We start from the raw sequence: 27,144 nt of genomic DNA on the forward strand, positions 1-27,144 counted from the left end.
GGGGGGGGGGGGGGGGGGGGGGGGGGGGGGGGGGGGCGGCGCGGGGCTCCTACAATTGAAACAGCCCCAGGCAAGTGAGCAACTCACTTAGTGTCTAAACCAGAGCACTGAAACACTGTCTCAACAGGTGTAAACTAGGGTTCTCAACAGGCAACCCCAGCCATAGATTTCAAAGTCTGCACACCTATGTACTTTGTTCTTTTCCTATGTGGCCAGATCTACAATGGAACAATTATGTTAGATTAAAGCCAAATATTTTGGGAGTCAAGGGAAAAAAATATTTCAATCCCCTTGCAAAGTTTAGGAACCTATTCTGACCCACCATATTTCTCTAAAATTTTAAGACCTATTCTATCTTTTTATTATGGAAAAACTCAACATTTATTGAGCACGCTAGGGCTGAACTAGTTACCCCAGAGGCACAGATGAATAAGGCATAGTTCCCACTCTCAAGGACTTTGTTCCCTTCAAAAATGTCTATACAAATTCTAACATCCACACACATTGAATTTAAGAAAGGGTCATCTACTTAACGTATATGGATTTGCTTTTCAAAATGAGTTCACAGGTTCTGCTGTGGCCTAAATATGATGGTATTTGGAGTAGAGGTAGTCTGTTTGGGGTGGGGCCCTATGATGGGATTAGTGCCTTTCTAAGAGGATAAACAGGCCAGAGCTGTCCCTCCCTCTCGTGTCTCTCTCTCTGCCAAGTGAGGGCACAGCAAGAAGGCAGCCTTCCTTAAGCCAGGAAGACAGCTTTCACCAGAAACCGAATCTGCTAGCACCTTGATCTTGGACTTCCCAGCCTCCACAACTGTGAGAAATGTCTGTTGTTGAACTCACTCACTCTATACTTAGTCCTAGCATCCTGAGCTAAGATAGGTTCTTTCATAACACATTTAAGTGTTCACTTGGGACTCATTTACAACTTAAAGATTAGGTAGGAATTTAAAGCTATGAAGTCACTATAGATTGAAAACTGACTACACTTAAAGCAGGTCTGAAATTTAAATGGTAGGCAATGAAAGACAGGCTGAGAAGTGGATTTGCATACACCTGCCATTCATTGCTGGTTACAGAATTAGCCCCAAGTGGGGAACAGATCTGGAATGCTTCTAGAACAGTGCCTATCAGACAGAAGGTATTAAATGGTTTTGAGTTGAATGCAGCCATTTCTGCTATCACGTGAAAAAAAATCTCCCACTCAGCAGTATCATGCACTTAAAATACTGGGGCGTACGGAGCTATGGGGGGTCATGTTAGAAGCAGACAACTCGAAACCTGTGAGACCTTGTAACCGGAGCACTAACAAGAACAATTAGCACTGAAGCCAGGCAGATAGCTTGATGTTAAAATGGAGAAGACCGGAAAGGGCAAATATTGGCTGAAGGGCCCAGAGATGAGGGGAAGGAAGATGGAGCTGTGTGCAAGGGGGGCTGCCCTCAAGGTGGGCATAGAGGAAGGAAGCCAGCTGAGAGCCAGGGCAGAGCAGGTGCTGTGGGGGAGGGGGGAGCGGCGTACCTTGAGAGGGACCCCCAATGTCAATGTTCTTACTCCAGAGCTGCAGGGGTTCATGCTCTTCCCTCTGTAGCAGCTACACGGATTAGAATTCTTTCCCACTATTCTGGCATCCCTTGTCTAGAAACATCTGTATATAAACCAACTCAACTGCCACATTATAGTGACATTAACTCCTATGACCTAATTGGTGGTACAGAAACAGACTTCACTAGCATTATATACTTTCCTCCACCTTCTTGGCCTATAACCTGGGGCGGGGGGGGTGGGGAATCTCTCTGCTTCTAGACCTTGCTATCTGTGTATTGAGTAGTAAAAACTTCTTTGATCATTTCTGACCAGTGCAACAATGACCAGGAAATCCCCACTGACGAATAGGGCATGTTTGCGTTGTTTAGGTTTGGAGCATAGCTAGGACTTCAAAATAATCTACAAAAGCCTGCACAAGCATTCAATAATACAAGTCAGTGCTGATTGAGTACAGACGATATGCCAGGCACTGGGCTGTGCCCTTTGCACGTTTACTTCATTTCATTCCTAACAACGGTGCTTTGTGATAGACTCTAGCCAGGTAAGAGAGTTAATCACTTGCTACAGGTCACACACCAGTTGGCAACAGTAGAAAAATACTACACCAACCTCAGTAAAATAATAAAAGCAAGCAAGAGTAGGTTCACAGTTCCTCAGGACCACTGGGGGTTGAATATAAAGGCCCGACCCCCATTCCTTAAAAGGCCTCTTGTGTCTGGTGTGAGCCATCTCTTCCCTCCACCCCTGCAGCTCACACCATAAGCCCCCCATGTGCACACCCACACTGGCATCCCCTGCAGCACCGAGCTCACCCGCAGACCCCGCAGGTCATCCCAGTCGGCTGCAGTCGGCTTCTGTCCTGTTCTCAGGATGCTCCCCCCCCAAGACTCCAACATAGCCTGACCCCCAGGAAAAAGAGGCAAGGGCAGCACATTTCACCCTCTCAGTTTATCATCCAGATATAGCCCTTCAAAATTCACGGTCCTAGCATCCCTTCGGTATGTTAGGAATGTCTGAAAGGCTGCCCGCCAGCTTCGCTCAGATGTACTACTGTGTGGGGCGCCTGGGTGGCTCATCTGGTTAAGCGACTGCCTTCGGCTCAGGTCATGATCCCGGCGTCCTGGGATCGAGCCCCACATCGGGCTCCCTGCTCAGCGGGGAGCCTGCGTCTCCCTCTGACCCTCTCCCCTCTCATGCTCTCTCTCTCAAATAAGTAAATAAAATCTTAAAAAAAACAAAAAAGGAGATGTATTGTTGTGTGTCTGTTGGGATCCCTGGGATAACCATGTCCTCCCAAAGCTGTCTATGGACATTTTCACGTCGAAGCTGTATTTAGAAATTCTTAATACCGAGTGGTCCAATTAACCAACTCCTAAGTCAAACACAGGGAAGACAGAACAGTGTACCAAACAGCAAGTGAGAAGGATGGAAACTCACTTGTATAAGCTGATGGTTGGCTCAACTGCCAACATGACAAAGGGTGCAACAGTGTAAGAGACAGCCAGCTGAGTGACTGCCCAGGTGACCACATCATACACAACCTTGAGGGCTCTTGAGGAAAGGAAGTAACATCTGTAGTTGTTCCTCACCTGCAAGCCAAGGAAGCCGGGGGCGGGTATGAAAAATAGAAACAACTTTTATTTTGCGCATGTAGGCGTTATACTTCAGGAATATAGGTGATCAAAAGTACCACTGTGGTTTTTATTATTATCAATATATATACTTATGTCCACTGTAGACAAATGTTCAAAGAACAAAGAACTAAACAAAAAAAGAATTTACTTTTTGACCTCTCCTCAGAGAAAAGTACTGTTTACAAACTTGGCACATATCCTTCCAAGCCTTTCTCTATTCATGCATATCCATATTTGTATTTTCACTGAGGGCACGGATTTTCTAGCCTGTTTTTTTCATTTAGTAATGGGTCAAAAATCTTATTCCATGTCAGGAAATATTAATCTGATATAATTTTAATTATGGAAAAGTTAGCTTTTCCATAGTTAATTTGTAGGTCTTCTGACATATGGGACTAGCTTTGCCTCCAGAAAGACACCTAATTCCAAGACCCAGGAACCAAAGCCAGAGCTAAAACAATGGCTGGCTTAGAGGCAGGTTAGCCCCAAAGCAGGAAAGGCTTCCCGAGGCTGCCTTGGTAGGTTACAAACTCCTTCTTGGCCCCAGGTTCAAGATACTGCCAGAGCTCCATCCATGGGGGATGCATGAGAGGTATCAGAAAGCCCATAAGACACTTCATTACTGAGTTCATTCTCCTGGGAATCCTGTTCTATCAACCCTCTCCATCCCCCTACCTACCTCATTTGTGAAAAATATGTCCAGGCCATCCAAAAGAAAGGCTTTATATAAATCAATGCTTTTATACCAACTGAGATCACAGAGCTAAAGACATCTTCAGGAATAATACTCTGGATATATTAATAAACAAAATTTTGGTCCCTGTTTTAGTTTGTCCTGGTCATCTGCTCTTTACATTTCTTTTATAATCCAAGTAGGTAGATAAATGGGAGAAGAGAAAAGGTGTTCTTTGTTTCCCATGTACAATATATACTTTACTTTTAAAAGTAAACTCAATTATCATTCTTATTCACACATATATTCCAGCAAACATTCACCTAGCTAAAACAGGAATTCCGTGGAGAAGGGACTCTTGTTCACTGTGGTATCCCAGTGCCTAGAACCCAAACTGGCACATAGGCAGGCTCCTGAAATATTCATAGAATACATGAATTACAGAACGAGTGAATAGCTCTGTTGGGGCTCCTAAATTCACACCCAAAATATAGTTTGACAAATGTCATTAGAAATTCCTGGCACCTGAATTAGGAAAGCCACAATCATTATCAAATTGCAACTAAATCAATACAAAACTCTATTTGACAATCAGAGCACGCGGAGTTGTAATGACTTACATACATGCTCATCTCATTCTTTAAGGACAGGCATATTTTTTATGTCTTTATCATCCTGCTCTACAACCAGCAGATGATAGGAACACTCTAGGACAAACTGAAGGCTACCCCCAAAAACCTAGAGAACCGAATTTATAAAATTCACAAAGAATTTCACACAAACTAATTTACTGGATCAGGCACAAGAACATGAAAAGTTAGAGCAATCTCAAACAACACAGTTCCTATGGCTACAATTTTACTGTCTGCACAGACTGTGAATTATTTCTAAGCTTAGGATAATGAACTGAGAAATTAAGATGAGTATAAGCAAAATGAAGCCTACAGAGCCTCAATTACTAATCTTCATCTGTAATCGGTAGACTTTCTGTTTAATGATTAAAAATTTTTTCAGCCTCTATAGAAATGGGGCCCCTGGGTGGTTCAGTCAGTTGAGCATCCAACTTTTGGTTTCGGCTCAGGTCATGTACTCAGGGTTGTGGGATCAGGCCCCGTGTCAGGCTCCAAGCTTAGCACAGAGTCTGCTTGTCCTTCTCCCTCTACCCCCCGCCCCCACTCATGTGCTCGCTCTCTAAATCTTCAAAAAAATTTTTTTCATCTCTTAAGGTATTAAACATTCATTACTCCTAAAATTCCTTTTTGCAAACACTGTCTGTGAATAACATGAAAACAGTTCATTTTATGGCCAAAAATTCCTATATATTGAAGGAGTTCTCTAATGACAAACACTGAGGCATCAGATTATTAAGGAAAAGATCCTACAACCAAAAGCAGCTTACCGTTCTGGCTGCTACTGTGATGAGGATTCCAGTTAAGAAGGTAAAATAGTATCCAGGATAGACACCATGCCACAAGGCAGACAAGACAAAGGTTAGCACCGTGGGGTACCATGGAACCCGTTCATAGCATACTCTATGAAGAGAGGAAGGCACGAGTCACAGGTCAGACCAAAAGCATCTACCTACGCTTGTGTCTTCAGACCAAAATCATCTGATCAGTCCCCTACTGGGGACTTGCAATGCAATCCCAGCTGCCTGAACTCCACATCCTGAATGCTACCAGACAGGCCAGTCACAGTCCAGTCATTTGGGGAGAGGAATATGAAGTTGTAACCTACATGAAACTAAATGATCTAGACACCATCATACTATGTTTAATAAAAGTCCAAGTGGTCACTCTATACAGTAGGAGCTCCTGCCTTATAGGAGCTTACTCCACCAATACCCTCATCTACTGGGAGTACTTATGGATAAGTACCACTGGCACTAAAAATTTTAAAATCAGGATAGCCTCTTTAGAATATCCTCAATTCATCTTTCCAACTCCAACCTGGCCCCCATGCCACCCAACTAGGCAGTGCTGCAAACCCTTTCATCTCTCTTGGCAATGACTCCAGCCCAAAATCAATGTGTCGGCTACTGACTTTTCAGCTCTTCCAGTGTCCGTTGGATTTCAATCCATGAGTTTGCTTTGAACAGTGATATTGTGAGGATCCAGAAATGGTCTGCAAAGACCTTGGAGATCTTTGACGCCTGGCTCTTTATTAAAGCAAATTCAATCTACAAATCGCCAATGGCACTATGTGGCTTACTAAACAAGCGCACTCAAATAAAAAATAAGATAGGATTTCAAAGAGTTAACACCAATCCAGCTCTGTATGGGTTGTCAAAAGTAACTGATTTGAACCCAAACTAAGGATTATGGCTCCCTTTTCATACAAAGAGAAAGAATTTGGGGAGAGAAACACAGGACCGGGAAGCCACTTGCAATGTTTCTTTGAAATGGGGTAGTTTGCCCAGGTATTTGTTTCTTACACTCTGTATCTTTAGTACAAATAAGACATTTCATTTTCTAAAATGACTTTTTAAAATTCTTTTTATTTATAATGTGCTCATGTATGTTCAGTCATCTTAGAACATAAACTCCTAATGGAGACAGTAGGACTCTTGGTACATTGGGATTACCCAATATACAGAAATAGAGTTTTATGCTAAAATTATTGACAAAATACAGGGTGCCTGGGTGACTCAATTGGTTAAGCATCTGCCTTCGGCTCAGGTCATGATCCCAGGGTCCTGGGATCGAGTCCTGCATTGGGCTCCCTGCTCAGCGGGGAGCCTGCTTCTCCCTCTCCCTCTGCTACTACTCCTGCTTGTGCTCCCTCACTCTCTTTAAAGATTTAAATCTTTAAAAATAAAAGTGAAAAAAATAAAAATTATTGACAAATTTAATAGCAATAATAGGTGCAAATTTTCTAAAATCGCATGTTCAGATCAACTTTCGGACAACGGTGCATGAGCTTACTTTGGAGGTGTTACTATTGTCTCTTACCCCCATGTTGTGACCCGTGAAAAATGCTGTGGATCAAAACCAGAATCTCCAGCCTCATAGTTTCACACTCTCCCTGCACTCATGAGATAGGAATATTCACTAGCTAGAGTTTGTTGCTTCAAGGATAGCATATTACACATAATAAAATTTAAAAAAAAAGAACATAAAAAATATCAATTCATGTGAGTTCTGAAAACAAAACAAAACAAAAAAAGGATAGCATATTACTAGTTCTATATTAAGTCATGTTTCCAATTCTGGAACGTGTAGAAAAACAAAAGGACAGGAACATGAACAAAAAACACAAAGTGAAAAAGCATAAATATCACCATAAAGCTTTTAATGCTAGGGATACATGGAGATCGTCAGTGATCTGATGTCGACATTGACCCTCCTTGACCTTTGAGCAATGTGCCCTCCTCTACATAAGAGGGGGCACAACACACAGGTTAAGAGCCTGGCTCTGGAGACAGTCTGTTGGGGCTCTTCTCTAGTCCTCATTGGCTGTGTGACTCTGGGCAAGTGACATAACCTCTCTTGTGTTTCACGTTCCTCATCTGTAAAATGGGGCTAACTACCAACCTCTCATGGGATTGCTATGACAAGGAAATGAGTGGTTGGTACACGGGAATGGTACTGTGAAGCGATCCACTAAAATAAACATGCTACATTGTAACCTTCTCACATTACTACTTTTCTACTTTTCCATTTCCAGGGCATAGATGTTAATACAAAACAAAAGTGTCAGGTGACACATCAGGCCTGGCAGAGCTGCCACTCGTCTGGTGACTCCCATCTAAACATATCCCCATGCCATGAGGAATGAGGTCATTTGTATTTTTCTTACCGCTTCAGCCAAGTAGCTGTCTGAATATTCCAGTTTTCTAAGTACATTTTGAAACTTGTGGCAGTCTAGAAAGAAGAAAATAACACCTATCATTAGCTTTAAAAATACCCCAAGTAATGGAAAGTCGTCCCCAGAATTTCCCTGGTGGCAGATGAGATGTGTAATTTCAACAGAGACTCCTCCATCAAGAGTAGATCAGCTATTCTATCCCACGCAGTAAAATTTTCTGGTATTTATAAGATTTACTTTGCACCAAAACTTGGCTTGCAAAGTCTTAATTTCCCTCAAAATATATTTTCAAATTAGAGGAAAATTGAAGGAATGTCTTGTAGGTTTTTCTTCCACTCTGGTTAAAAAAAAATTTTTTTTTTTTTTTAAGTCATCTGAGTTTTAAAACTAAACACTCTCTCAAAGGGGCTTTGCCACCGGAAAGGTTTAATCATGTCAATTTAGGGCCTTTCTGGAGACAGCCTACATTTGTCATCATTCACTACGTGGCCATCTATAAACTAGGTCAGTCTTGTGAAGGTATTCTACAAATAGCTGCTCAGGTTCAAATGCTTCCAGTTGTATTTAGAATAGTGAGAGATTTCATGCATGAAGGGGTCTCCATACGAAAAAGAAAACAAACATCACCCAACTGGCAATGATATGGGTACCAAAGAAGAGGTACCAAGAAGGTTTTCTCATTAAATTAAAAAAAATTAAAAATTTTTTAGAAAAAGGTCTTATCAAAGGCTGGTAGTAGAAAATCTTAGACCACATACTGCTTGGAAAGAAGGAGAGAGATGAGAGAGATGGATGGATAGATGGATGGATGGAGCGAGCTATAAATAGATAGAGGATAGATACTGCATTATAACTTTTTATTTCAAAACCCTGAGGGGTGTTATTTATGTCTTCGCTGGCTAATAAAATGTTATATGCACAGCTTCAATGCACCTTACCTAAATCAGACTTCCTTGGTTTTCTTTTAGCTCTTTGCTCTCTATCAACGCTACTGAATATGCAAACTCCCTCCTTCTGGTTTTCTTTAATAATAAAGATAGAACCTAATAACTTAGCCCCTTACTCTGACCACACACCCACAGTGAAAGGACTGTGTCTTGGTGTACTGGTGGGCAGCGAAAGGCAAAGGGGAACCACTGTAAAGGACATGTATCCACAGCGCTCCGAGGCAGCCAGCAGTGACCCAAGACTTTTGAGGAAGAGAAGAATTTTAGTGGGAAAAGGGAACAAAATCCTAACACATTTGGACTCTCTTGGATCATCATCTGTATGGAAATGAGAACACTGGGACGCCTGGGTGGCTCAGTCGTTAAGCGTCTGCCTTTGGCTCAGGTCATGATCCCAGGGTCCTGGGATCAAGCCCCGCATCGGGCTCCCTGCTCCACGGGAAGCCTGCTTCTCCCTCTCCCACTCCCCCTGCTTGTGTTCCCTCTCTCGCTGTGTCTCTCTCTGTCAAATAAATAAATAAAATCTTTAAAAAAAAAAAAAAAGAAAGAAAGAAATGAGAACCTTGAAGATTATCTACACTGCTTTCCCAAAAATGAGAAAGGTTGTTCTGGAGGCTGCAACTTGGTTTAAGCCATTTAAGATGAAGAGAAGCCTCAGGCATTAAGAAGGTGGAGAACATCCACCATGTCTCCTTCTGGCCGAGTGTCCACCTAATGGTAAGCAGGCAGTCAGTCTCCACATCCCTGGTTTCTTGCTCTAGATGCATATCCCCTTCTGCTCAGATTCTCCAGTGGCACCTGCCTGCTCTCTGGTGGGTGGAAAACCATGACCAACAGCACATCTGAGTCACCTGGCTAGAGAAGCAGCCCTTCTGTAAGTTGAGAACATTGTCCTTACTCCCACCTAGCAGAAAGGAGGAAAGGGTCAAAGCCTGGGCCTTCCTCTCTGCTCTGAGGGCTCACAATGCCAGGAAAACCAAGAATGATGTGGCCCCAAAGAGCCCACCTCCGAAGATGAGAACATCTTCAGTGCTGTGGTCCATGAACAAAGCCAGAGAAAGACAAAATCCACAGAGAGTCTAGTGGCCTAAAAGCTATGTGCCATGACCATTCTTCGTAAAAGTAAATGGATTAGAAATGGTTCAAAAGGAACCACAGTGAATGCTTGCAATATTAAAAATCTAAATACAGGAGCTTCCTGTATTGACTGAAGAAAGTAGAAGGTGAAACAAGAGAAAATGACATTTGTACTTTCTAGTTGAGAGAACAGGAATGTAAGCCACAGAAAGATTTTCCTGGCTCTTTTTCAGATTTCTGCATGTCATTCCTTGAACCATTACAACTGTCAAGAAAGTAGGTATCTTTAAAAAACAGGAAAAATTCTAAGACACAGAATGTCCAGGAGGCTGCTGGACCGGGCATGCCCTGATCGCTTTCCCTTGGACACTCTGAGGAAGAGCTTCCAGGGATAACGCAGAGCAAACTATTTGCTTTATTCACCATGGAAGCTTGATTCAAAAGCACAATGAACTCACCTCAATTTTCCAGATGTTTAGGTTAGAAAGCAGATCCCAACAGAAATTTCCATTCTTATCCACTCCGCTGAACCCAAAGCCAGCTGCATTATTCACGGCGTCTGCTATGGTTTTTAAAACAACACATTAGGATATGGAACAAAAGTCACATTGCTGCTTTAAAAGATATTAAATGTCTGTCTAGCTTTAAGACTGAGAGATGGGCAGTAGTTTCTCCTTGGAAAAGAAACCAAAACAATTGAAAGGACCTGGTACCATTAGAAACCACAGAAACCTTTTGGGCTCTTTGGTGGGCTTAATTTTTATTCATTCATTTTTATTCATTCACTAGCACTTAGTGAGCACCTGCTAAGTCAGAAGGCACGAGATACTCCTAAAAACGCAAAATGAGATATAATAAAAGAAAAATGAACCGGAACAAAGCAACAGGATTTAGTGACCCACTTGGTGGAAGGGGAGAAAGGGAAGAAGGTAAACATATATCTAAGCTCAGAAAGAGAGGCCAGAAGAAAGAGGGGACCCAGAGGACTTGGACAGGTCCAAGAGCTGTCATTAAAGCTCTCACGACAAGAACGGATTGCATTAAAAGTCAGGAGGAGAACCAGTTCTGAAAGAGAAATTGGAGCTCATTCTGGACATACTAAGCATGACATGCCAGTAGGTATCAGCCAGGGCTGCCAAGATACAGTTAGAAAAGTTTAGAGCACAAGACAAAGAGCAGAGCTAGAGATGTGAATTTGGGGCCAGCCACCACGGAGACCACACGTGGACCCAATTACCAAAGCATCCTACCCATAGTCAGTTTGAGAAAGCTCCCATTTCCATCTTTATTCCACTTCACGAAACTATAAGAAAATGTCCCCCTGCAGTGAGTATAACATTTCTAATTCCTTAACTATGTGATGTTGTAATCAAATAGAGACCTGATGAAATCAACATACTTTTATTATGATGACCAAAAAGGCTAATTGTCTCTTTTCACTTAGTTCAAGTTAATTCTGTTAGAATATTTTCTTTAAAAAAGAAACTTCACCCAAAAAACCAAATAATCCAATTAAAAAATGGGCAGAAGACATGAACAGACATTTCTCCAAAGGAGACATCCAGATGGCCAATAGCCACATGAAAAGATGTTCAACATCACTCATCATCAGGAAAATGCAAATCAAAACTACAATGAAATATCACCTCACACCTGTCAGAATGGCTAAAAAACACAAGAAACAACAAGTGTTGGTGAGAATGTGGAGAAAAAGGAAGCCTCCTAACAACCCTATGCTAACTATACTGGAATTAAAATAAAAAATAAACTAAATCACAGCACTGTAAGGCCTTAGATCTGGGGAGATCTTAGAGACCTCTTTCTTGAGGCACTATTCATTCTTTCCCACAGAAGTTCAGGTCCAGCTCCAGAGCGACTTCTGAAGGGTTACTCTAAAGAAAAACAACCTGTTCTGGGTTTGTCTCCTTTCCTTTTGGCATAGTTGGTGAATTAACACTGTTTATCTTATGCTTGGCTTCACTGGGAAATGATCTAGTTTCTTTTAGAAGGAAGGATGAGAATTACTGAGAGCTGCTAGGTCATTCTCCCAAGCCAACAGGATGGAAACTCAGTGGAAAAGGAAAAGAACAACGAAGCAGGGGGTGAGCCCGTTAAGAAACGAAGTTTTAAATGTGTGGGAAGAAACTGTCAATGACAAGATAAGCTGAACCGGGAGAAGAGGAACCCTTTGGGGTCTGCTTTGGACACAAAAACCAAGGGCTGGCCGGACAGTATGGGACCAGCAGCCCTTCAATTCCCCCTCCTACCTCCAGGCTCGTCTAAAACCCAGAACAACTTCTCTTTCGGGTGCCCACAATCTTCCCAGGACTTTATAAAGCACTCTCCAAGCATTCTCATTCAGCACTCCCAGCGGGGTGTGAAGATGCCGGGGGAGGGCGAGCTCTAGAGGCAGAGCCCCTGGCTTCTGGGTCTCCGCTGAGCAACATACTGAACGTATGGCCTCGAGAGAGCTGTCTATCATCTAGAAACCCATTCCCTTGATAAGAAAATGGGTATGAGCATGGTACCTATCTCAAAGCCACGTTGGAAGAATTAAATGAGGCATGTATGGTGCTCCTGGCGAAGTGCCTAGCCCAAGTCAGCCCTCGAGAAATGTTAGCTGTTCTCCCAGACCCATCTTGCCAAGGCTTAGTGATGCTAACATTTGGCTCACTCAGGTGGTCAACAGCGCCAGGTTCTGAATGCTAGAAAGGATTCTGATCCCACCACCTGAGTGACTAGGAGTCACTCCGAAAGACAAAGGAAGGACCAGAAGGGTGGCTCTCAGAGGCTGCGTCGAGAAGCTGGGGACGTGCTTGCTCCCCGTCGTGCATTTCACCACCGTTTATCCAAGATGTGGTTTTGTGTCTGAGCAGTTAGAGGTTCTAAGTTCACCAGCCCCAAACTGGCTTTACTTGTATTGTCTATTGTATTATTACAGATAAATTAACTTGGACACCCATATTTTGGAGGTTGTGATCCTTGGAACACAGCCCAGGCTGAAGTTGAGTCTCACTAATCAGTACTAATTAGGGGAAAACAACCAGAATTTTACAATAAGTCCAAAGAAAATTGCCTTAATTATTTCAATATAAACAGTAATGAGAGCGAGGCTAACACGGTGGAGCTCAGCTGAGATTCATGAAGAGACTAGCTTTAAGGATTAAATTCATAATCACGTAGAATTAGTGCATCAATTATATGTAAATGATGTTTTAAGGAACTGGATAAAACAATTATTCGGTTAAGCAGTTTAAATAATCCCGGTTAGACTATTCATTGCTTCTTTATTCATAAATGATACAAAGGTTAATTTCAGACCAGCCCGTGCAATCTAAACTGTAACAAAGTTCGAACTGAGGCCGTACAAATTAATGAAGTATTTCTCCTGAAGCTACCTCCCCAACCCCCGCAAAAGAAAAGATAAATGGAAAGGGGTATAGAAAAGAGCCAAGCCCACGGAGGAAGCTACCCACAGAAAAGGATGCTCCCAGTACCCAGGGCACTCCCAAAACGGCAGAACGATGCCAGACGCCCCCCGTTGCCTAGAACCCCCTCCCCACCCACGCCCCCACCAGCACAACCCACCTCGAGTTAGACTTTCCCTAGGAGGCCATGCAGGGCCTTGCTTTCCTCCTAAAGCGGGAGCTGATTTAGTCCAGAAGCCAGCCCTTAAGCCCTAGGATACGGAATATGGGAGCGGGAGAGGTAGGGAGAGGAGAGAGAAAAGGAAGGGTAAGTGAAGACGTAGAAGGCAGCCGAGGGGAGTGGGCTGTTATCTCTTCCTCTCTCTCTCTCTCTCTCATTCTCTCATTTGCAAACACACACACTCAGGTTAGAGCAAAGTGAAAATATTAAGTATTTCACGTAGGAAAATAAGCCTGGTGCTCCAAGCTGGGTTCCAGCTATAGTATGTATCATGCCTACCTACTGAAGAAATTATCATTCTTAAGTCATAAAGCAAGTGCAGAAAGAGGAACAGGCTTTTGAAGGCTTCCAAAACAACCGGGCTCTATTCATCACCCCCTCTGGATCGTTGGCGTTGGGACAGCTCGCCACATTCCTGCCTGGTGGGTATGCCTGTCCCTGTGCCCACGGACTGTTAACAATTCTGATGGCAGAGAAGAGGGCTTACTCACCTTTGCATTCCTCCCGGCACAGAACCTGGTGCGTGACAAAAACTCCCTGAATTGAACCAAAGGTGACAAACAAAACTTCCCACGCTGCAAATGTTTTAAAGGCCCTCAGTTCGATCTTTCTGGCCAAGTGTCACATAAATACCACGCTGGACTGAACTTCTCCCTGAACATTTCGACCTTTAAAAATAATTTAGACCAGGACTTGGGGAATGAAGAGTTATTTTTTTTTAATGGGTACAGCGTTCCTGTTTGGGGTGATGGAAAATTCCGTTCTGAAGATGGAATAGCGGTGATGGTTGCACAACACTGTGAATGAACTTCATGCCACTAAGTTGTACACTAGAGATGGTTAAAATAATAAACTCTGGGGCGCCTGGGTGGCTCAGTTGGTTAAGCGTCTGCCTTCGGCTCAGGTCATGATCCCGGGGTCCTGGGATCGAGCCCCGCATCGGGCTCCCTGCTCCGCGGGAAGCCTGCTTCTCCCTCTGCCGCTCTCTCACTCTCTGTCTCTCATGAATAAATAAATAAAATCTTAAAATAATAATAATAATAATAATAATAAACTCTGTGTTCTATCTTACCATAATAAAAAGTAAAAAAGTAATTTAGTAGCTACCAGCTTTAATTCGGGGATTAAAAACTTGGAGCATGAAATGAGAGAAAAGGAACTCAACTAAGTGCTATGCCTTCACTCATGGAACACAGGCTAAGCACTAGGCGCTGAATTTAATCATCTGTTTGACTTAATAAACCAAATCAGGGCTCCCTGACATCAAGCCCCAGGTCACCGTCAGCTAAGAACTTAACTTTCCATTCCTGAGCTGCCATGCCTCATCAAAAATGCCTTACCGCTCCTGGTAAGTAAATAGGAGGACTTAGTGCTCACTCCAGCAAAGCTTCAAACTTTAAGTTTGAAAGGAAAGAGAAAAACAAATCAAGTTGAACTTTCTACCTTAAAAAAAAAAAAAAGTCACCTGAAGTCAGTTTCTAAGGCATAAATCTTAACCAACAATTTTTTTTTTTAACCAACAAGTTCTTAAAGAAAAAGTGTGACCCTAAACCAGCACACGTTTTGGTACATTTTTTTAAGCATGTCCCCTCTGTTATTCACGACCCAGAAAAATGACAAACAGATCATTCTGGAATTTTCCCCTAACTTTCCACTGTACTAATGGGCAGCTTTGATGGGTGGAGGAAGCTTCCGAGTTTGCACATCTGTTAATAACATTGAGTTGAAGCAACAGCTAGGACTGCTTTTCTCTTATCAGGGATGATTGAGCTTATGGATGGCGGGACACAGGGGTGCTTTGCTGGAAAGTACAAAATGATATTGGCTCAGCTACCTGCATCATGCACTGAACTTTTTTTTGGTTAGGGGATCCACAATGCTGTTCTGGGTAGGCCATCCAAGGAGCCTCCCTCTTCCCTCATTCACTCAGGACCATTCCATCAAACGTACCTAATGTCCAGGCAAAGTAATACTTGGGCTTTGAGGCTTGCATGACAATATATAAGTAGCAGAGTCGAGTCAGAAAGTTTGCTTTATGAACAAACCAGTCATCGACCAGGCAGGTGACAGGGAAGGACTTCGTGAGCGTCAAAAACAGGAGGAGAGACACCAAGGTCATGCACAGCTTGTGTTTCACAGCTCTCTGAAAATGTGGAAAAAATCAGGGTAACCATGCAAGACTCCCGTATGAGGAAAACAATTTCAGCAAGGGTACCTTAGGGACAAAGCGGTTCCAATAGCTGCTTTGGTAATATTCCTTACAAGGAGCGGCAACAGGCATTCCTAGGACACAAACTGGATGCTGGGCTTAGGGGCTAAATGCAAGAAAACTATTACCAGCACATTCTACTGACAAAAGGAAGGTAGTTTGTTTTTTGGTTTTTTTTTTTTAAGATTTTATTTATTTCTTTGAGAGAGAGAGAGAGCACGAGCAGGAGGAGGGTCAGAGGGAGAAGCAGGCTCCCGCTAAGCAAGGAGGCAGGACTCGAGTCCAGGACCCCAGGACCATGACCTGAGCTGAAGGCAGCTGCTTAACTGACCGAACCACCCAGGTGCCCCCAAAAGGAAGGTGGTTTTATTACCCAAAACATCAGAGAAAGAGCACTACTGGGGCACCTGGGTGGCTCAGTCGTTAGGGAGCCTGCTTCTCCGTCTCCCACTCCCCCTGCTTGGGTTCCTGCTCACTGTCTCTGTCAAATAAATAAATAAAACCTTTAAAAAAAAAAAAAGAGCATTATAGAGTGCAATCTTCCATCAAAAAGGAATAACAATTTGCCTTCTACTTCTGTTGCCAGCAGAGTTAAGGAAATGGGTCTGAATCACCACAAGGAGGACCGAGGCTTAAGCTAGTAAGGATTCTGTGCAAGTTTTGAAATGCCTGAGCCGGGACATGAGCAGGTAATGGAGAGTTTTAGAAAGCCTTCCAGGATGGTTTACATGTAGTCTGCTCTAACATTAAGATGCACTGACATTTTAAATGCCTCTGGACCGAGTGATTTTGCCCAGTTTTCCCGACATTCCAGGGAATGTCTTTTAACATCAATAGAACTATAGTTCCCAGTTTTATAAAAACAGGCCACTTTCTGGGTGGGGCACCTGGGTGGCTCAGTCCGTTAAGCAGCCAACTCTTGATGCTGGCTCAGGTCGTGGGTCGGGAGATCGAGCCCAGTGTCAGGCTCCGCACTCAGTGCCAAGCCGGCTTAGGAGTCTCTCCCTCCCCCTCTGCCCCTCCCCCGACTCAGGCTTGCACTCTCGTGCACTCTCTCCATCAGATAAATAAGTCTTAAAAAAATAAAAATAAAAACAGGCCACATTTTTTGTAATATGGGGATAGTAATAGCACCTCTCAGAGCGGCGTGAGGTTCAGGTGACTGAATATTTGCCAGGTACCCAGCATCGGGCTCCCAGTCAAGTGCTCACCATGCGTGGCTGCGATTATCGACAACACACTGGGGAGGCACCAGCCTGGGAGTGCCGGCCCCCCCCCCCCCCCCATGTGCCTTTAGCCAAAATATCACCTGACCGCTTCACTTTCTCTGTGCACAAAAATGCAAGAGTCTCCCCGGGGAGTGATATTAAGACTCTGCGATCATATTCTCTAAATAAGAGCATGTGAAACACCAGAGCACTACCGTGGCGGATTCTGCCAATAAACTCCTGTGAGTACTTCGATGTCTCATGGCCATGGTGACCTCACTCCCACATTGTTTCAATGACGCAGGAAGAGCTGACAGTTGACAAACCATACACTGCTGGACACCTGTGTTCAGACAGTCAAAAACTATCTGAAAATTCACGCTTAGTAAGTCACTTAAATTTTCAAATAATTTTGCCTAGATTTTAGCATTTACAAAGTATTTGACTCAGTCATCCTGATTTTCTCCTTTTTCCAATTTTCCCTCTTCCTTCCACTAATTACAAACGTCCCTTAAATATAGGATATTGGACCTGAATAAATTCAGCATATTTGTCAAGTTCGACATGTTATCCTAATGCTGACTAATCTGAAATTAATAAAATCCAAGTTAAGATTAAAATGGGATTTCCAAAAAACCATCTTAAACTCTCCAAATCAGTAAAACTAATCTTTAAGCATGCCAACATAAAACTGGTTTCCCACACAAGAAGCAGGCTCTGCAATAAAAAAAAAAAAAAAAAAAAATCACTTTTTTTCTGGTTCCAACTCCCTCCCCAACCCCCTTTCATGACATTATCCTTTGGCTGGATATGAATTTCTATTCATAAAGACAAAAAAGCACTCATAAATCCGAATGTGTTAACCAGCACAGTGCTGAGCACACTGTTAGCATTAAATATTGGCAGGCTGACCTAGTGGATCGATTCTTTAATATTTCCAGCCCGTGAGCTCAGCTGTGAGGGAAACGGGGATGCGGGGAGTTACTGGCCAAGCTTTCTGGTAAACTGTTTGGCTTTTTAATTAGAACAATTACTAGTGAGAGTCAGCCCTGGCAACGGAGCTCTATTTTTCTGGAGCTCTGGGTAAATACTTGGCACTAAACACTTACAGTGGGAGAAGGCTCTGGTAGGCTGTGGAAACCTCTCTGCTTCCAGTTCACTTCCAGCAACTTCGTGTGTATGTGTCTCCCCTCAATAAAGGCTATATAATCCTTGAAATTGTTGCAAGGGCCAGCTATGACACTCATGAAGTTGAGAAGGTAGCTTAAGTATTGCAAAAAAGAGGGTTTTACTCTGTGAAAATAAAGTGAAAAAAAATTGAAAAGCCTTCAGTCTTGGATTTTTCTCTGAGATCCACAGGTCATCCAATCCTAAACACAGGCGTTGTCTTTGTAGATGATAACACATGACGTGGTCTTTCTTTGTTCCGGTTCTCTCAAAATCCACGTAAGCTAGAAACCTTGTGGAAAGGACAAGTTAATAGAGAGGTGGGTGGCTCCGAGAAGGTGCCCTGCTCCGTGGCGCCCTCTGCTGGCCAACGGCGGCTACAGACACGGAGGGCAAGGTCCAGGGTAATTCTGAGGCTGGGACGGGCTCTTTCTCAGCAACCTTAGCTGTCTGCAAGAGAGAATGAAGGTAATAAACACCAGGCAGGGGTGGGAACCCCACCTAATGTGAGCTGAGCGAGATGCTGTGAAATGGGAAAACTCCCTCCCAACTGCCAAAATAAACACAAAACAAATGATGGGTGGAACCAGTTTCCACTTGAAGAGGACACACAAAAACCACCACTGTAGCAGTCTCCTGTCTGCTTTGGCATCCGGGCACGAGGTCCCCAACCACAGACAAAAGTAGTGGCGGGGAAAAATTCAATAGAGACCAGTTCTAGGTAGTGGTGTTTTAATGGCATTTAAAGGGGCAGGAGAGTATTGTGGGGAAAGGCTCCCTAAAATACCATTGGAACAGTCACTGGAATTACGCCCTACAGCATTTACATCCCCACAATACTGAGCAAAGAATCTGATTCATTAGTCTCCTGCAGTGGGTCTCCATTGCTTCGAGTCCCAACCCCTTAATGTGAAAACGAGGCACTCAATCTCCGTACCACTCAGGACCCTCTCTTCCTTACCGCTGACTACCTCCTGAAAGTCTCCTATAGGAACCCTCCACCGTGGCTGCCCGTCCTTCCCCGATGTGCTACCCCACAAGCCATTTCCATTCCCTATCAATGTTGTTCTCCTCCCTTACAGCCTCCCTTTCTCCAACACCCACACCAGCCACAGTCTGCCTTCAGCCTGCTTCCTGCTTCCTGCCTTCTGTCTCCTATTCCCCAGCTCACAGTCCTCTCTCCAGCCCTGCTTCCCATCCGTCTTCATAGCCGCATTTAATCATACTGATGTGCACTGATAATTTATTGGGCAGACATATACCCAATAAAAATAACTCTGTAAGAGACCTAACAATGGCAGTGAAGGAGAATCTTGCAAAACTAACAGAATTACAGACCCATGTATTCTCTCGCTCAGCAACGCTGCTTCTGGGACTCTATCCCACCGCTATACCCAAACCCCTTTAAAATGACCTAGGAACAGGGTTTGTAAAAGCCAAAGATTGGCAGACAACCCAAGCATCCATCAATAGATTCATTAATAAACACTAAGATGACCATATAGTGGAGTCAATCTGCATTGAAAAATGAGGAGGATTTCTAGACGCTGATGTACAAAGGGCTCGAGAATATATTGTTAAACTTACTTCACAGCAAGTCGATGTTGCTCAGCAGAGAGGTCTTCAGCTCTTCGACCTAATCCTATAAAAAAAGAAAAAATGTAGAAATAAGATGTTTGAAGTAGAAAATTCTAAAAGAGGCTAATAAAAGTCATTTGAAAAAAAAGTGATTTATTTCACATTTCATTTATTTCATAAATCATAAAATCATTTTTTTAAATGCTCTGGATTCAAGAGCTACCTGCAAGTGCACGTGTGAGGGGGAAAGTCTCCGCAGGTTCTCGTGAAGAGGGGAGAAAGCAGGGGTTACTCCTATTTAAACTGCATGGTATGACATGGGTCCCAGAGAACTCCCGACATCTCCTCCACTTCTTACCAAAGTACATATGTTTTCACTGCTACGAGAGAGAGAAGCCTGCCTTTGCAGCCTGCACCAGCTCAAAGACCTCTCTGATTAGGCTGGCTGCAGACACCTGCTAGCAACTGAGAGCACGGGTGTGGAATGGGGAAAGGAACAGGGGATTTTCCTCTTCCAAAAACACAGGAGATGTAATCCTGAATGCAGGGAAAACATAAAAGATGTATCAGGTGATTCTTCTTCTTTTAAAATTCATCCATGCCAGAAAAAAACAAAAACAAAATCACCTTTGTGCTTCTCATAAAATTTATGTTAGCTTATAGTTGCAGAAACTGAAGTGTCATCTAATAAGCTATAGACATTGGACTACAAAGCTGTATATCCAGCTAAGACTGATGATGGTCACCAATCATAAAGGCAATTCAGAAAAATGCATAAAGGAAGACAGTGTTTGCTGTTCCCACTACACACAAGAAAAAAAGAAATGACAAATAAACATCTTGCTGCACATAAGGGTTGTTCCAGAAAATCAGGTAAACTAAGAATGCTTTAAAAAGTAATTTGGGCAAAAAGCCTATTTTAAAAAAAAAGACAGTGTTTTTCTTTTAAAAAAAAAAATCACATTCACTTTTTTCTAAGATGTCAACAATACATTTCTGGCAATCCTAGAAATTAAACTGATTTTAGCTATTGGTTTATGTGCTAATATTAGTCTATCACCACTACCAACTAGACTTTTAGGTACAAAAACATTTATCAACTCACCCCGATTTGCCCTGGACTTTTCCAATTTGGGCCCTAAAAGTCTCATGTCCTGGGAAACTGCTCAGTTCTGGACAAATCAGGACAGTTGGTCACCCTAGAAAGACCCCATCCTTGGTATAAAATTACCCAGTTCTCTACAGAATGACTAAATCACCAAGCATGAACTAGGAATACCCAGGGTCAAAATGAAATCAGTTCCCAAGCTTTAAAGAAAAATAAGACTAGCTAACAGAGATTGTAAATCTTCTCAACCTGTTTGCACATAAAGAAGCTTCAACAGTCCGAAAGCATTTGCCAGAACAGTACAAATCTGCAGAGTATACTTTTACTAACTGCACCTGACACCTCTTACACCCATATTTAAATCTTCCACCCGGCTGAAAGTGCCGTCCTCCTTCCCTGGAACCAGGTTTTAAATCACGTAAATCACACTTTCTCGTCATTTTCAGGAAGGGCATGAGCAAAGAAAATGTTCAGTTTTATACAAACAGAAGCTTCTTCCTTCTTCCAAGGAGAAGGGTCAGGCTAATCTCGTTAGATAACTTTCCAAGCCAAACAACAAAAACAAAAACACTAAACAAAACAAAACTAGCACTAAAAAAAAAAAAATGGCTAACCAGCCAATACTATTTTTTATTACCTTGTGAGCTTCTCAGAGTAAACCACCGAAAAAGGATGGCATTTCTTCTCAAGAGATTTGGAAATGAAGGGCAGAGAGCACCATAAATTTAAAACATTATAAATGTAAACAGAAAACCAACTGTTCTCAGTGTAAATACTTCAGCAAATTTAGATTACAGAAATAATAGCTGTGAAAGAGCTTTGATTAAAGAAGCTTGTAAATTTTTGACAAGTTATAGAAGATCTACCAGCACTTGGCTAAACTCTGGACTATGGGTATAGTCTAAACAAAGAGCTCACTCTCAGAACCGAAAGGAGAGTTGTTTTTCTCACCATCATGAACTTGGAATGCCAAGGTCGTGATCTTCTGTGTGACAATCATCAGAGGCCTAAAAGGAAGACAGAAGAGAATCGATTGGCAGAAGGACCACTAGAAGAAACATTTATTCTATTTCCCTGCATGGTGGTTGTTCATCTTGAAGGCTATTCAATAAAATGAAAAAAAAAAAAAAAAGATGGAATTCAAAAATTCCCTTCCAGGTCACTTTAAATAAGTAGATATAACAGCACTGAATGAGAGGACACCAGAAAGCCCCTCTGGCACTGTTCTTCCAAGTGTAACTTCCAGGACCAGCACCATCAGCATCCTCAGGGGTTTGTTAAAAATGCAGACTCTCGCACACTCCATTCCAGAACGAGAAAATGAGGCCCTGCATTTTAATAAGACCTCTAGGGAGACTCAGATGCACATTAAAGTATGAGCAGCCCCAGTTTGGGGGATACCTAATTCAGTGCCCCGGTTCCACCTGGATGAGACATATATTCTGGCTTCTTCATCCTAATTGTTCTAACACATGTTCTATTAAAGGTAATTCTTCTATGCACACATAGTAAGAGATACTTTTGTAAAATGCAGCCACCTGTCAATAAACCATTTAGTGACAAAAAATAAGACCAATCCTAATTTGAAAAAAAGACATCAAATAAAAGCTTGTCTAAGAAGTGGCACCCATTGACAGACACTGGGGAGGGTATGTGCTCTGGTAAGCGCTGTGAATTGTGCAAGACTGCTGAATCTCAGATCTGTACCTCTGAAACAAATAATGCAATATATGTTAAGAAAAAAAAAAGAAGAAGAAGAAGGTAGCGGGAGGGGAAGAATGAAGGGGGGGAAATCGGAGGGGTAGACGAACCATGAGAGACGATGGACTCTGAAAAACAAACGGAGGGGTCTAGAGGGGAGGGGGGTGGGAGGATGGGTTAGCCTGGTGGTGGGTATTGAGGAGGGCACGTTCTGCATGGAGCACTGGGTGTTATGCACAAACAATGAATCATGGAACACTTCATCTAAAACTAATGATGTAATGTATGGGGATTAACATAAGAATAAAAAAAAAAAAAAGAAGTGGCACCCATGTCCACAAGGATGCCAAGGTAATTCAACAGAGGCAAGAACAGCTTTTTAAAATAGTGATGGCACAACTAGATAGCCACATAAAAAGAATACAAAAGTAATTTAAAAATGTATCAAAGACCTAAATGTCAGAGCTAAAAGTAAAAAACTCTTAGAAGAAAACACAAGCATAAATCTTCATGACCTTAGATTTGGCAATGGTTTCTTAAATGTAACACCAAAAGCACAGGTAACAAAAGAAGAATGTGGATTAAATGGATATTATTGAAACTTAAAATTCTGTGCTTCAAATGACTCACACCACCAAGAAAGTGAAAAGACCTTTCACAGAATGTGTGAATATATGTGCAAGTCATACATCTGATAAGCAACTTGGTACTGGAATATATAAAGAATTCTTACAATAAGAATAAGACAATAACCCAATTTAAAAACGGCCAAAGGATCTGAATGGACATTTCTCTGAAAAAGATACACAAATGGTAAATAAGCAGATGAAAAGATGCTCAACGATAATCAGCCCTCAGAGAAATGCAAACCATTTCACAAGCACAAGGATGACTAGCACCAAAAAGGTAACAAGTGTTGGTCAGAAGGTGGAGAACTGGAACCCTCATACGTTCCTGGTGGGAACATTAAAAGGTCCAGCCACTTCAGAAGATCTGGCAGTTTCTTAAAAGGTTAAACACAGAGTGACTGTATAACCAAGCAATTCCACTCCTAGGTATATACCCATGAGAAATAAAAATATATCTACACAAAAACCTGTTTAGAGCAACATTATTCATAATAGCCCAAAAGAAAATAACCTAAATGCCCACCAATTGATGAATAAATGAATGAAATGTTGTATGTCTATAAAGTAGAATAATATTCAGCAATAAATACAGTGAAGTACTGACCCGTGGTATAATATGAATGGACCTTGAAAACATTATGTTAAGTGAAAGAAGCCAGACATAAAAGTCCTATATTGTATGATTCCATTTATATGAAAGAGCAGAATAGGCATATCCACAGAGAAAGTAAATCACTGGCTGCCTAAGGCTGGAGGAATTGGGAAGAAATGAGGACTTATGGCTAATGTATACAGGTTTCTCTGGGGGGTGATGAAAATGTAGAATTAATTATGCTAATGGTTGCACCTGTAAATCCACTCTGTGAATATGCTCAAAACCACTGCGTTGTGGGGTGCCTGGGTGGCTCAGTCGTTAAGCATCTGCCTTCAGCTCAGTTCATGATCCCAGGGTCCTGGGATCAAGCCCCGCATCGGGCTCCCTGCTCCGCGGGAAGCCTGCTTCTCCCTTTCCCACTCCCCCTGCTTGTGTTCCCTCTCTCGCTGTGTCTCTCTCTGTCAAATAAATAAAATCTTTAAAAAAAAAAACAAACTGCATTGTATTCTCTAAATAGGTGAATTGAAGGATATGTGAATTCTATCTCAACAAAGCCGCAATTTTTATAAATGGCACCTGTTTTTCCAATCGTCCACCCCCATTTAGTACCCTTCATAGCTCCATTCTTGCCCAACCAGACAAGATAAAACCCCACTGCTCAACCATAACATCCTTCAATCCTTCTTAGTCTAGCCTGGTTTTCTGATCCATATTGTTGAGGTTTCCTATTGAATTTGCTGTCTCTGACCCTATGGACTGATGGCCCATTTATATAGGCAGCAAGGACAGCACTCCTGGGATGACCCTGGGATGCCACACTCCCCATGAGCCCAGCCCAAGTGTGTGGGAGGATGGGATGGGGCACAGACCATTTTAGGCCAAGTCTGATATGAGACAACTACACTCTGCCTCTTGTCTGTGAGTCCCTTTTCCTCCTTAATTCCTCCCCTTCGAGTTCCCATTTTCCATCTCTGTAAAATAATACGCATGCGGGGCACCTGGGTGGCTCAGTCGGCCAAGCGTCCCACTCTTGGTTTCAACTCAGCTCATGATTTCAGGGTCGTGAGATCGAGCCCAGCCAGGGGCTCCATTACATTAAGCGTGGCGTCTGCTTGAGATTCTCTCCCTCCCACCTGCCCCTCTCCCGGCTCATGCACATTCTCTCTCTCTCTCTTTCAAATAAATAAAATCTTAAAAAAACCAAATAAAATAACCATGTAACATTTTAAAACTATCAATATAATAAACTATTTTAAAGTACCAACAAATACCCTTTGAAATCTAAACATTTATGCCCAACCTTGTATCTTATTGGCAAAAGCCCAATGGCCACTTTTTGAAACAAGATTCCTAATATCACACAGGAGGCTAGCAGAAGAGAAAGGGAGTCTGACTGCAGAAGGGAAGGACAGCCAGGCTCTGCCAGAACTGGTGAGAATTAGGTGTGGCAAAATAGGGAGCCATCCGGGTGGTCATTTGAGCACAGCCAGACATGCTCATAGCTCACACTGATTATGACTGTGCTCTTGTAGATTGAAAAAAATAACTGTTCTTCCAGAGCCCTGAGGTTTGGGCCTTAGAATAAATAAGAGCTACACTGAAACTTTCTATACAATGTGGTCTTACAGACCAATATAATTTTGCATCTCACCTTCCTGATATTCAACAAGACTTTGGACCCAGAATGCATAACAGATGCCAAGAGCTATTGTTTTTTTGGTTTTTTTTTTTGAAAGGGGCTCACTCTAAGTGTCACATTCAAGGTAGTTTCCAAACATGACTTTCAAAGCACAAAAGTTTCTTTCCAAAGCCTTTTTATCTTTTTTTTTTCCCCTTGGAAGATCGAAAGTCCTAGGAATCAGTAATAGGACCTAAGCCCCCATTTTTCCTTACACCAAGTCCAGTACATTTTTTAAAATTTGAGGCACACATCCTGGTGACTATGCAATTTGCAAACCAAGTAAGTTCCTACTTTCCATTCAATTCCTAACTTCATTTTTTAAAGGGTCTAAAAAATAGATATATCAAAAAAGGAAATGTTGCGGAATTAGCCTACCTTTCTTTCTCTATAGAAATATAACATTTGTTTTCCTCTATCTGGCATTACATTTAATGTATTCCATAGTAAGGCTCATGTTCAAAAATGCAGTAAGTAGTCTTATATATGCAATGGCCATGAGCAGAAGTCACTCAAATCTATGGGCTTTGTGGGGCGGGGGCATCAATGATTAGCCACAGCTGCTGCAGATTCAAACTCCAACTTCAGGCCGGGGCCACGCCCCCTTGAGCTGCTCCAGCCAATGACAGACCGGGGCAGGTACCCAGGCAGGCCCCTGCAAAGGAGGCGTGGTACTCCTCCCCAGGGCGTTTTGCTAGAGGACTTCTCACTGAATGTGAAATTGTTTTAGACCTGCACTGCTGTCTTCCTTCCTTCCCTCTCTCATCTCAGGGGTCAGACTTGCATTTCAATCTATTCCAGATTCCCCAGTTTCCCTCACAGGCATTTCACATGACAAATCTCTTACTTCTGTTCCCATCTTGGTATCTGCTCCTCAGAGAACCTGGACGAATACAATACATAATACTGAATTTCTAGATCATGGTCAATAAATATTCAATATGAAGTCTGCACTATTGGGTCTATGTAAAAACTGTATTGTTGTCATTACCTTGGGGAAAAATGTCCCTTCTGGAGAGAAAAAAAGCTGTGGACCAAATATAATTACTTGTCATCTAGACTACTTTCAACAATATATTGCTTCTGTTTTAAACGTCTCAAGAAGTTTCAAGCAACTTAAGGAACTCACACATGTGATCATGGGTTTATTAAACACAATACACTAATAACTGGTGAAAAAGCAGATCTAAAATCTGCAAACTAGAACTAGAACCTGTTCATTAAGAGGAGATGGAGTTAGCATCCTCCTACCTACTCATTTTTCTATGGGTGAAAGAAGGAGTGCCATATGCTCTTGCTCAGAAGACTTCCTCTCTCAACATTTTTTCATTGATCCTTTACTTACACTTATGAGTAGATCAGATGCCAAATTTAGAATGCCCAAGTTATGAGATATGAGAATCAAATCCAAAAAGCTACTGACTTAAACGTTGAAACTCAAATACCATCCATGTTGTATTTCAGTCAAAACCTAAAATAATCCAAGACGTGTTTGATGGTTTATGATTAGAATTCATGCTAACTTTTGCAAAGGTGCAAAACCCAGCACACACGAGCACATACTACAAGTGCAGAAAGGACACAAAAAGGCTCCTTGGTGTAGCCAAAGAACTTCCTCAGAACAATGAGGCCTTAGCACTTTAGTTGTACTCAGATTTTGCACCCCCTGCCTTATCCATGGATTTGTACACACTCACTAGTAGTAGGTGCTGCAGTTGAATCCATGGGAACCATCTGATCAATCTGAAATCAAGGTTTGAGTCCAGCATGGTTGAAGTAGGGCCATTTCTCTTGTCTTACAAAATTTTTTCATGATTAAAAAAAAAAAAAGATAATCAGCTCAACTTCTGGGGAAGATGGTATAGTAGGAGGATCCTAAGCTCACCTTGTCCCATACATACAGCTAGAAAATAGCCACATCAGTGTAAATAACCCAAA

General features: G+C 42.3%; 1 protein-coding gene across 1 annotated transcript in view; it reads right to left on the bottom strand.

The window, feature by feature from the left end:
• The window catches only part of MBOAT1 (membrane bound O-acyltransferase domain containing 1), a 104,739-nt gene that overhangs the window by 2,715 nt on the left and 74,880 nt on the right, over positions 1–27,144 (bottom strand). Inside the window, exons 5-12 of the mRNA XM_044917462.1 lie at positions 21,555–21,610; positions 19,505–19,559; positions 17,860–18,043; positions 15,284–15,476; positions 10,144–10,247; positions 7,653–7,717; positions 5,254–5,386; positions 2,985–3,136 (exon numbers count right to left, since the gene is read on the bottom strand). Coding sequence (XP_044773397.1) covers positions 2,985–3,136; positions 5,254–5,386; positions 7,653–7,717; positions 10,144–10,247; positions 15,284–15,476; positions 17,860–18,043; positions 19,505–19,559; positions 21,555–21,610 — 942 coding nt within the window. The remainder of the gene's footprint in view (positions 1–2,984; positions 3,137–5,253; positions 5,387–7,652; positions 7,718–10,143; positions 10,248–15,283; positions 15,477–17,859; positions 18,044–19,504; positions 19,560–21,554; positions 21,611–27,144) is intronic.

This window comes from Neomonachus schauinslandi, chromosome 8, assembly GCF_002201575.2.
Source record: "Neomonachus schauinslandi chromosome 8, ASM220157v2, whole genome shotgun sequence".
NCBI classification, from domain to species: Eukaryota; Metazoa; Chordata; class Mammalia; order Carnivora; family Phocidae; genus Neomonachus; species Neomonachus schauinslandi.